Genomic DNA, 12,325 nt, shown 5'->3' with positions numbered 1-12,325 from the left:
TTTGCAAGACATCCGAAGCTTAGACCGTTTCTATTAACATGTTCTCTATTAACATGTTTCTATTAACATAACATGTTAACGCTCGTGGTGTTCGTCTCTTGTCTCTTGTGTCCTCGTCTTTTGCTGCTCTATAGTGTATTGAAATCATGTACCAACAAGCCCAAAAAACTACGCTACTGATCTTAAAGAATAGTTTACAATATTTCACAGTTGCTTCACAGTCACCGGCCGAGTCATTGGCCGAGTTTTATAACTCGGCCAATTGGTTGTCCATGGTAGATTTAGCTACCCGGCGTGAGCGCCGAAAAAAAAAAATTAAAACAAATTTTACTACGGATCGGAAGCCTAAACCACACCAACACACTGAGCTCTTTGACCATACCTGTCAGGAAACTCTGCTTCAAGAAACGCTAGATATGTATATATTTTGGCGTATGGATTGTGGCGCCATCTTCATGCGATCAATAAAAGCTATCTGCCGTTGCCGTCATTGCCTTCCGAAAGTTGCTTTCTTTCTTTTTTTTTTTTTTTTTTTTTTCGTGTTCATTTTAATTTTCTTTGCGGCTGTTACGTCTAAGAACTTGTGCTACTGCAGCTCTTCAACTGATTTTCTTTTTCAGCTGTTTGTGTATTTATAAACAATCTGAAACTTTAATACAGTTCCGTTTAATAGCCGCGGGCGCCGCCACCATCCGTAAACAACCGAATGTTTGAAACTTCTCCTAAGAAAGGTTCGCAAATTGTAATTCGAAGGAGCTCTGCCAGTAACGTGCACATAACACTGGCTTACAATATACCATAATACCCGCAGAATTACAAGATGTCCTAGAAAGCTGGACATAGCTAGGGGCCAGGCTAAAAGCGCCCTCAGTAAAAAACTATCTAATTTTGGTTGCAGTAACGGTTCACTGGCTGCTTTTGTGCATGCCAGTTTTTGTTCAGCCAATAAAAGCGTATTTATTGCCGAGATAATTAGATTGAAAAAGTTTTTGAGATTTAAAAAAGTGGTCAAAATCGCCCACTTTCACTTCTCAGCCGTTTTTTCTAGTGGTACCAAGACTCCCCCATTGCATTTGTTGCCCCCATTATGCTGCGCCTGGACATGTGTTGGAGTCAATCTCCTCCAATTTACAGCTCAGAATACAAAATACATATGATCGACAAGCTCATCAAAATAATAGTAAATAACATCACTTGTCGAACAGACGTGCATAATGCTTCTACCAAGCAAAAATACTCGAAACTAGGGATACCAAAGGTGCGTGAAATGTTTCGATTTTCCGTGGTTGCGCATCATTATTTCTTGAATTATTTACAGATAACCTCAAGAAAGCCGTAAAATTAAAAAAAAAAAAAAAACAGAAAGATACGTTAAGCCGAGAGTTTTCTCAAACTATGTTAAAAAAGTATTATGTACATATTTGGACCTATTAAGTGATTATTATTACTTGACTTTCCGCACTATTTTTTTGCCAAGTAGGATAGGATACTGCTATCTGATTTTTGGGTTTTTAATCTTATGCCTTAGAAGATGACGTTGTATTCACTGGCCAACAAGCGCTTTGTGATTAGGCTGACCAGCGGTTACTTGTATGAATTAAAAAAAAAAACAAAACAAAAAAAATACTGGCGAATGTATTGTATTTAGATTCCCCTGGGGAGGGGGGGGGGGGGGACATTTTGCCCATCGGTCCAGAAACACATGCCCTGATGTCGTAGGTCGGGAGAGGTCTATTCATGACGTCAAGACAGAACGGGGCTTAGTGGTCCCCACATCGGGGGGAATGCGGATGTAGGCTGGTTTTGGGAATCTCCTATTGAAAATATTTCCCATGTCATCGCTTTTCACGAAATCGGGGTATAATATTTGTTTTTAAAATAAGGCTATGAAATCTATCGATGCCGGCCAGCTTCAATTTCTCTTCTTACAAAACCTGTAAGAAATAATTACGAAAATGAGGGGAAGAGACTCTCTTCCCATAGACCTGTTGGGCTGACTTATGCCATATTAGAAGAGTAATTTATTTTAGTGAAATACGTAAAATAAGCATTGCAACTATAGCAATGCTAAAGAACAACGGGGCAAAGATCCTGGACATTGCGGTGCCAAAATCCTTTTACATCACTTCTTCGTTCCCTCTGACATAGCAATAAGATCTCATACACTCAAGAGCCATTGTTTTGCTCTCCTGATCGCATTGGATTCTGGGAGCCTTGTGCTCATTGGGAGCGCGTCTCTGTCCTGGAAAATAAGAGGGAGTGAGTACACTGAGCGTAAGCGCGGGGTATAAACTAGAAAAGTGGTCACTGCCTTTTTGCTTAGCGCCCAACTTGCTTACCCGCAAGAAACTCACAGAGGTTCCTTTACAAGCGCTTTAAGGATTAAATGCACGGGAAGGGGCATTCACGAGAGCTACTGATGAGCAAACAGTAGGAAACGTGACGCAATGTGGCTCCTGTTCAGAGTACAACGTTCATGATGTACTGCACGGAACCTTGTTTGCCGACAGAAGATCCTGGAACAGATCTTTAAGAGGAATCTATTTAACGGACGTAGCGGAAGTACCAGCATCAGCGTGTTGCTGGGAAAACAGCCAGTAGTACATACATGAACTACGGGAGTATTATATACAGGGATCAGCAGCTTGACCCGTAAGCGAAACTTCGTATCTTAGTCGAGAAAAGCAACGAATGAATGATATTTTCACCGTATACATACGGCAGAACTAATAGAATATGAAACACAGCGCCCTTCATGCATTCCCCGAACAAAACCTCAATTTTGGGCTTCATGGAAGATAGAAGAAGGCGCAGTTCAAAGATGCCTTGTTCGTACGCAATGAATAAGCTTGAAGCCACAAACATTATGCTTTGTTAACCAATGCAGGCTTTCTTTCGGACTAAGAAGGTAAAGAACGACTATACCCGCTTTTTAATTGCTTCCAGCCATGAAAAATATTCCTAAATGGAGTAGCTTAGAGCCTTTTCCCCTTGAAAAACTCTTTGGTACAGAAATATTTGTGGTGGGTAAAAAGAAATGGCCACAAGAACCCAGCGCGGTGTATACGCAACTACCAAAGCCATAAAAGGGGGGACACGTAAGCTCTAACTTTAAGAGTATCGCACGACAATGCTAACGGCTCCAGTCTGCTGCTCCCCTTGCGGACTCTCATTGGTGTACTTGCACTCTGCTACTAGTTTGTATCTCTGTTATCTCGCACATGCTAATTAGCATCCTACCATCTCATAGGAACTACCCGAGTTGGCAGCTCCTGCCAACTAGGAAAAGTCACGTGGTCTGGTGACGTCGCACAACTCGCTTACTGGTCAGTGCCCCGCCATGTCGCCTGCCGGCGGCATCGTGAACAGTGCCGACAAAACCGACGCCGGATTTTCTGGAGAACGGGGCCTTTGACGCTACCGCGCTAAATAATTATGATCAACAACTTGCTTCGAAGGTTGAGCTCTCACTACAGCGCTTGTAATTGTGCGTAAAGTGTATCGTAAGCCAAAAAGCATATGTTGACTAGGAAAGCTCTGAAAGAGTTGCCGTTACAACCCTGTAACTGCGGTAAAGTCACAATCTTCAGTAACGTGTGACAACAATATAGGATACCATTCGCATAACGCCTGTCTGTTTGTGAAAAGTTGGGCTACTCTTGTTCTTGTATGACACTGCGTCATTGCTGACTCTTTTTATTTTTCTCGCCGTGTCGTGAATTGTGCTGTACCATGAAAAAGCTTTACAGCTTAGTATTATTTGAAAGATATGTCGTCTATGCTGCGTACAAAGTTTCCACTTTACTTTCACGTGAGGCTGCCTATAGTGGGATGAGAAACACACTGTCCACTGTCTTCTTTCTGGACTCTGCCATCTTATATCACACTGCAAGAGCCAAACGCTTCCTCTTAAGTTTGGCTTAAAGCACGGAGCGATGCGATCACATTGTGCCCACGGTGCGTCATTGAATGAAGCGCATAAATTAAGGGGCGGCCTACTTGAGCAACCGTCCCCGAATGGCGAAAGGAATTCTATGCTTTTCGTACAGTAATGTGCTGCACATAACGCTTCGCGCAATTGTCGTTTGCAGAAGCGAAGAAGCGGCTTACGCTTTTTAGAAGCATGGGTCCCGGATGATGGAAAGGAAATATGCAGTCATTTCGTAAAGAAATGTACTGAACATAGGGTTTCGCGCAAATATCGACACAAGCTGCGCTTTGCTGATGATATTACAGGCGGCGTGCACATTTAGAAAGGTATGCGCCTTCTACTGTACTAAGAAACACAGCGTGATTTGAAACAGTGATGTGTTACAACAAGTTAAACTACACAGCGTCGCGGTTACTCCGGTATCACAACGGGTTCACACAACAGTATATTCACTGTGCCCAAGGAGGAGTGCACCACAACAACGTCAACGAGGTATAACACTATACAGGTATAGGTACAACCACCCATTCGGGTGACAATAATTTTCATATACAAGGTTAGGTGATTTATTTCGCTATGTCAAAACTTGTGTGTGGTTGGAACAACAAATACGCATAACGCTGGTCTGTAGAGGCCTCAAGAAAAGGCGACACAGCCGAACGTGATTTTACATGTAAAGCGATTACCTTTTTTTTTTCAGCAGTAATAACAAAAATAATAAAGAAATGATTGATAGTACAGAAAATTTGTATTATGCTTCCCATTTGCGTTGCCTAAAGAACGATGACGTTAAAGAACAGCCTGCGATAAACAGGGGTTCCGGTCAACGGCTTGATAGGGAAAAAAACGTGCTATTGCCGCTCGCGGAAAGTGAAAAATTGTTCGTGCAGAAAATAGGAAATAAGTGCTGTCTGTACAACTGTCAAACTTTTACAAAGAAGTAAATAAAACGTAGAAATGATGCACCCGGTTCATATCTCTTTGGATGCCTTGAAACTTCTTATATAGGTAAGCATTTTGATGCCGCCTAAAGAAACAGCTATTGAAATAGTAAATTTACTGGAAATAAATTTAACTTTTTTTTTCCCGTGGACCTCAGATCTCACAAATACCAAAAGAAAACGAGGTTTTGCTGCTCATATACTTCCACTGGAGCTCGGCTAGAATGCCTAATAACGTGGCAGTAGAAGCGCCGAAGCGACCCTGTTATCATAACTAGTACAAGCTGCAGCATTGCTGTGAAATATCACGAAAGTGGCTGCACTGATAATGTGAATTCTCTCCAAATATCACTGCTGCGAGCAAGCCTGTTTGTCCGACGCTACACGGCAAGCCTCCTTGCAGTAAGTAATTTCTTTGTCGTCGAACCACTACCGCTGTTCGATGGGAGCAGCTGTGGCCGATCGCGTACAACACTTGCAGAACAGACTTAGTGCCAACGTATGTGTCCCACTAACTACGAAGTTCTGACAAAAAATGAGACGATCACCGTGGTGATGCCTGATGATTAGTTGCTGCAGCAACGATCTCTGAACGCTTACAGAAGGGGTTCAGTACCTTTCGAGCAACCTAACTAGTGCCTTCCAATCATCGTGGTTCTGCGCAAGAAAAATTGTCCCGAATGTACGTACGTTTTCTTTTTTTTTAAAAAAAAAAGCATATAAGCGCACTTACATCTTTTTTTTAAAAAAAAGGCGCTTCACATTGTTGCCATCCACATAAGAAGTACGCTCCCCGCGCCCTCTAGCATGTGTTGCCTCACTGCTTAAGGGCAGCTTATCCTATTTGATGTCACAACAGATCAGCAAGAAGCGCGGGATGTTTGTGACGTCAGTAAGCGGATGGGTTTTAAACATACTGCAGCCGAAAGAAAACAGGATTTGAGCATCTCGTCAACTTGTATACCTTGCACTCGCAGTGTATACCACAGTAGCATAGTAAACGTCCTTCTAGGGTTTCAGTAGTGGGAGAAGCATGCGCCCTAACATCACAGCGTCTACACAACTGTCAAAGAGTGCTTGCACTCGAGACACTATTCACTTAAAGAAAAAAAAAGACAACGAAGAAAAGCGACCGCAACCTTTTTCAAGAGGCAACAGGAACAGATAGTGCAGGATCCGAAGGTTTTCCGCCTGCCGCAAAAAGACCTGTGGCGATGTCGCTGAATACACCAACTTTATCCGTTCGCTCTTCTCTCAGCCCAACTGGTTCCCCTTCGTCGACTTATTCCATCGAGGCAGCAAGACTCTTTGTTCCTGGACTGTGAATACACTATGCTGTGCTCTCTGTGGGAGCGCACATAAAGTACATACGGTTCCTTCTCATTTCATAGTGCATGCTCCAGAAATATCTTGACTGGAATGTAATGCAGGAAGGCATCGTGTCTTTTTTCATTTAAGCAAGAGCGATAACTTTTTTACGAGTCTTCCCGTCTCGAGTCGGAAGTAGGCGGATACGAACTAGGGCACCCCAAAAGCATAGCATGCACAAACTCTCGCTCGGCGTCGATACAAGAACGCTCGCCACACCAACAATGCCGTATCTCGAAGCCGAGAGCGAACTAGTCCGTGGCCGCTGCCTAAAAGACATGGCCCCGGTTACAGTTATCGACTATTTCCCTGCGTGGCGCTTAGGAGACGGGCCTCCGGGCCGCGCCGGCCAGCGACGAGGCGGGCGCCATGACGGGGGACGAGTGGGGCGTCACCGTGCGCGGACCCAGGTCGAAGTCGTCTTCGTCGTCGCTGGAGCTAGCCTCGCGCAGCCACGAGGCGCGGGCCGCTTCGTCGGCGAGGGCGTCAACGGAGCTGGCGGCGGCTCCCCCAGTGCCTCCTGAGGGTGCGACGCGGTTTTTGGCGCCAGCCGCCGCAGAGCCCTGCGTGCTCTGCGCGAGGCCCCTATCGGACGAGGTCGCCGCTGGCTTGTCCGCGCCCGCCGCGGTCGCGGCCACCGAGTGGCGGCGACGCGCGATCTCGGATTCTGCGAAAAGGAGATTCCAAAGAGACTGAGTCAGTAAATCAGCCTGCTATACTATATTACATGACCACCCTATAGTTCTCACTTTATATATTTCGAAAAGTTTACAAGCATTCGAATTATTCAGAGAAAACTGTGTACAAGTATGATCGCTAAACGGTGCTACGAAGGGTATAATTTAGCTTGGTCTGCATCTACACAAATATCTGATGAAGCTTGGATTGGTCTTATTTCTGGCTAGGGTTTGTCTGTTTTGTTCCACCTAATTGTGCACTTATGTGAAAAGCGACAGAGAGCACATCATGGTGCCATAAATAAATAAATAAATAAATAAATAAATAAATAAATAAATAAATAAATAAATAAATAAATAAATAAATAAATAAATAAATAAATAAATAAATAAATAAATAAATAAAGACATGGTTTTTTGTGACTAATGGGCCAGTGTTAAATTCAATCAGGAAGTAGATAATCGGGAAAGTTTGTGACATCCTGTTTATATATATATATATATATATATATATATATATATATATATATATATATATATATATATATATATATATATATATATATATATAGCATAAGTAAATAGACGTACTTGGTTGCTAGAGGTTACATAAAAGTGAAAAATTGCTTCATACTGTTTCCAAGTTTATTTGTAGTCGACGTTTCGGCAGGAGCCCTGCCTTTCTCAAGACTGACGGTACATGATTCTTGTTCGTCTTCTTATAGGGTTGGCAAGAGGTGATACAAACAATATGAGCACACACAGGTGAGTCAGCTGGACACGCACAACACACACATACACACACAGGTGCGGAGAGCAGGCTAGGCCGCTGTCAGGTTCTTCTAACCAGCAGTGTCCACCTGGTTTTTTCATCACGCTGGGCGCTCCCATCTTTTAGTGAGAACAAGAAAAATAATTTTCCCACCACCTGCAGCAAACACGTTCCCCCACCTGTTTTCGTCTTCTTTTTTTTTTTCCTTTCAATGTTGTTCCGTGGTTGCCTGTATTGTGTCTTGTATTGTATACAGATGACTCGCGGCGGCCGGTGCCTTGGGTTGATGACCCTTTCGGCCTAGCCCGCTCTCCGCACCTATGTGTGTATGTGTGTGTTGTGCGTGTCCAGCTGACTCACCGGTGTGTGCCCATATTGTTTGTATCACCTCTTGCCAACCCTATAAGAAGACCAACAAGAATCATGTACCGTCAGTCTTGAGAAAGGCAGGGCTCCTGCCGAAACGTCGACTACAAATAAACTTGGAAACAGTATGAAGCAATTTTTCACTTTTATATATATATATATATATATATATATATATATATATATATATATATATATATGTGTGTGTGTGTGTGTGTGTGTGTGTGTGTGTGTGTGTGTGTGTGTGTGTGTGGTTTATGGCTTTAGGGTTTAACTTCCCAAAGCGACTCAAGCTATGACAGACGCGGAAATTTCGACCATCCGTTGTTCTTTAACGTGCACGGATATTGCACAGCATACGGGAGCCTAGCTTTTCGTCTCCATCGAAAAGCGGCCCCTGTTGCCGGAATAAATAAATAAATAAATAAATAAATAAATAAATAAATAAATAAATAAATAAATAAATAAATAAATAAATAAATAAATAAATAAATAAATAAATAAATAAATAAATAAATAAATAAATAAATAAATAAATAAATAAATAAAAGCAGTTATAGTACTAAACTTTGCTCTATGCCGCTTTTGTTCTAATGCCTGTGTCTTAGCATGCCTTCCAGTTTCGTGAAAATTGAAGTTATGTATTTGCTGACAGTTCACTGTACAAGAGGTAGGCGCATGAAGTGTGCTAGTTTAGTGCATGCTTTCTTGGCCACTTCCTTTGTGGCCTGATATTTCCTTGAGCGACGTAAAGGCGCCCGTGCAGTGGTGCTAGTTTTCTTAGGTATACGTGAAAAATAAATAAAAATAAACAAATAAAAATAATTACAATGAAAGAGATCCTGGGAGAAAATGGTAAGCTTCGCAGCACATATGTACTTACTGTGATAAAGCGTGTTTTATACCCTATTTTGATACCTCTAACATGCAGCAAACTTCATATGCGCGTTGAACATGTACGTAGGTGGTATCTAAGTTCGGAAAGGTAATGGTAGCGATGTGCTGTGAAGATGCAGTAAAACGTTCCAAAATGTTGATCATAATCACCAGTCTCAGCAGTAGACACGAGGCTATGAAGTGTTGGCCACGTGGTACGGGAACTTACGTGCAAAAGTTAGAAATCTGGTAAAGGACAATGTCGTGTGCACTCTGTTTGTTGGAGGGCAGGACGAATCAAGTGCATACATTTAATGAGAAAAAAATGTACTTAGGTATATACCTGAAGCAGTTTCTACCTCTGATATCTTTTACTACCATTTCAATAGCTAACTTTCACGCCCTTAAAATAAATGAGAGAAAAATTGGTCATAATTGTGTTCCTATGCGGCGCAACCCCAGCCGGTGGCTGCGGCACAACCGAATCTCGCCCGCGCCTCTGACCGCAGTTGAGCAAGAGCGTTCCGCAGTGTGAACGATGCCGAAAGATAGAAAGGCACGCTCCTTGGCTACTCACCCAAGTGGCTACCTAGCGTGATGTGGCCGGATGCCTGTGCGGCGGTCAGGTCGAGTGAAGGCCGCCCCTTTCGGCACTGCAGAAACTTCGGCTGGCATGGTGTTGACTTCCTGCGCGAGGTAGCGGCTATGAGGGCATCGTGTCATCAGCCCGAGGGCATGCGCGTTGGGATTTTTGAATTGATTTCAGCTACAAATATTCGCTACAAATAAGCTACAGGAGGCTGGGACCAATGCCCCACAGGTGGCCTCATAAACGAACCAGCTCAGCTCGTGCTGTGGCCTGGAACGAGTTTCGCAGGCATTTTGTGACATTTGATAACTGGAACTTTTGAACGTACGACAGGCAATATTTGGAAATTAAAAACAAAAAGTCGCACATGATCGGCACCGAAAAGAGGTGTTAGCCCTGACATCACTCTTTTGTGATAATTACTCTCCCTCATTACGGGACGAATGTATTTGTCCACATTTTTTATTCATTACGCAGCTGCTATTCAATCAAAGAGTAGAAAGGTAGAAGTAATCAGCACATATGCTTTCCTCATGTCATCTGAACGCAGGCTTTCATTTTGGAAGCATGCATGCCTCAAATAAGACAGACGATACAGATCTTTAAAAAAAACTTTGCTCTGTTAACTGCTGTGACATAATATATGACAAGAAAAGGAATATGACCACTTAGGGCAGATATCATTGTTTGGGGTTTTCTGCTCAGTCCTTGAGAGACTCATTCTAACTATACCATTGTGTTTGTTTTCTCTCAAGAAAACTCCACCGGCTACATTCAACAGGATACTCCCAGATGAGCTACATTTCTAACATTAGCTACCTCCATGATACTCGCGTATCCTTTCGCTGGCAAAAATAAAAATTCTAGTAAGAGGGTTGAAGAAGAAGTCGGTAGCGGCGCCTCGGGTTGAGTAGACGCATGGGCCCAATGGACGTGGAAATGAGAATTACAGCCATTTCCATTTTGTCAAAGAAGCAAAATAGAAGTGAAGTTCTTAATTTGGTCAAAAGAGGACTTTCGCGGTTGTTTTCAAGTTCAGTGGTGGGGATGAATATCCGTCGACTGGTAAACAGAACCACTATATGTGACATCCCCTTCAATTTGAGCATGTTGACAAAATGGGGCATTACGTTTAAATCAATTCACAAAGTGCATTAATAGCAACGCCGGTTAGCCTTTGAGAGAAACTCTCCATGAATAGCGCGTTGTTCTCGCTGAAAGCCTTCCATATAGCACACCTAAAAACTCAATTGATGCTTTTTTGTCCATCGTGGCTATCATATAGGTTCAGAAAAGCAAGCTGCGTATTTTTGGGTTCGCCTGCTCGAGTAGAGCTGCTGATATTGAATTGCCCAGGTAGTCTGTCTCCAGACGAGGGTGAAGAAAGCAGACTACATCCGATTACCGCATGCACGCCTCGTAGAGCTGAGTTATGCGCAGTCATGTTATTACTTTGGGTAGAAGAGCGTAACCTAGGTATTTTAGAGCAAAAATGGCTGTTACTGCCACCTTCCTCGACTCACTCACTCACTCACTCACTCACTCACTCACTCACTCACTCACTCACTCACTCACTCACTCACTCACTCACTCACTCACTCACTCACTCACTCACTCACTCACTCACTCACTCACTCACTCACTCACTCACTCACTCACTCACTCACTCACTCACTCACTCACTCACTCACTCACTCACTCACTCACTCGCCCGCCCGCTCACTCACTTAATGAAACAACTGGGTAACTCCTAAATCGATCGATCGATAGATACGTGAATCAGTGTGTTTTAATTCAAGTGTTAATAAATTAATCAATTTCGATCAATCTATAAATTGAAAGAACACCCCCCGGACCTCCTGTCCGCCGTGGCGGCTCCCAGCAGCCGGCTCCTGTGCTGCTGGCGCGGGTCTGTGGCGTCTTCCTCGGGGCAGGCGGCCATGGGCGGCGGTGGTGTGTCCCGGCCGTCAGCCTCTTCCTCATCTTCTTCCTCTTCTTCCTCCTCCTGGTCGTCGTTCTCTTCGCGGCGTTGGTCTTCGTTGTCTTCCTCGTCGCCTCCGCCGGGCTGCCTGGCTTGCTGCTGTGCCGCATGGTGCGCCCGCGCGGCCCGCACCAGCGGAGGGGGCACGGGGGACGGGCTGCGCACGTGCGGCAGCGACGCGGACCGCTTGCGGCCCGGCGGGGGAGTGGACACAGTTGACCGCGGGGGGGCCAAGTGCACGTACTCGGGGGGCTCGCGGAAGCAGAACTCGGACGCACGACGTCCACCTGCGCGGTTATGCGTGCGCTACTGTGCATCAAAACATCTGGTACTTGCCGACGTTGTAGGAAGTTATCTTGCTGGTACTGTATCAATGAGAGCGTCGGTATGATTGCTGTCCTCTATATACAACACCTGAAATAGGGAGATCCATTCCAGGGATCCCTAGAGCATGGGTGACAGTGGTCATGCTTGAGTGCGCTTTAAGTTGTTTACTCTAGCGCGCAGGTAGTGGGGGAATTTAGTGGCTATTTTCAGCAAATAAACGTGACACTGCGGCTGCACCAAGAACTAGTCTGAGGAGGACCGAGGATCGACGTGCGCGGAAACAAAGCATTTGTTCCGTTGCGAGCGCTTTGCGGGCGAGTTCAGGCTTCGTTGACGAAGCCTTCCCTTAAATGTTATGTTATGAGCTATTCTAAGCTTCGAGCTATATTTACGAGTAGCCGCCAAGTATCGTTGCGTGAGTTTTCTGGTGTGAAGAACACAGATGAGATCATAGGAACAGGAAGTCGTCATGCATCAGTGGAATGCTTAGAGGATCA

At 44.2% G+C, this 12,325-nt stretch overlaps 1 protein-coding gene across 1 annotated transcript in view; it reads right to left on the bottom strand.

Annotated features, from left to right (window-relative positions):
* Positions 1–1,688: 1,688 nt before the first annotated feature.
* The window catches only part of LOC146197945 (uncharacterized), a 182,993-nt gene continuing 172,356 nt past the window's right edge, over positions 1,689–12,325 (bottom strand). The window contains exons 3-5 of the mRNA XM_084593220.1: positions 11,377–11,788; positions 9,509–9,618; positions 1,689–6,907 (exon numbers count right to left, since the gene is read on the bottom strand). Coding sequence (XP_084449346.1) covers positions 6,561–6,907; positions 9,509–9,618; positions 11,377–11,788 — 869 coding nt within the window. The 3' untranslated portion in view covers positions 1,689–6,560. The remainder of the gene's footprint in view (positions 6,908–9,508; positions 9,619–11,376; positions 11,789–12,325) is intronic.

This window comes from Amblyomma maculatum, chromosome 2 (genome assembly GCF_055883805.1).
Source record: "Amblyomma maculatum isolate TAMU_Amacu chromosome 2, ASM5588380v1, whole genome shotgun sequence".
NCBI classification, from domain to species: Eukaryota; Metazoa; Arthropoda; class Arachnida; order Ixodida; family Ixodidae; genus Amblyomma; species Amblyomma maculatum.
The sequence above is the reverse complement of the archived record's forward strand: the minus strand, read 5'-3'. Positions and strand labels throughout refer to the sequence as shown.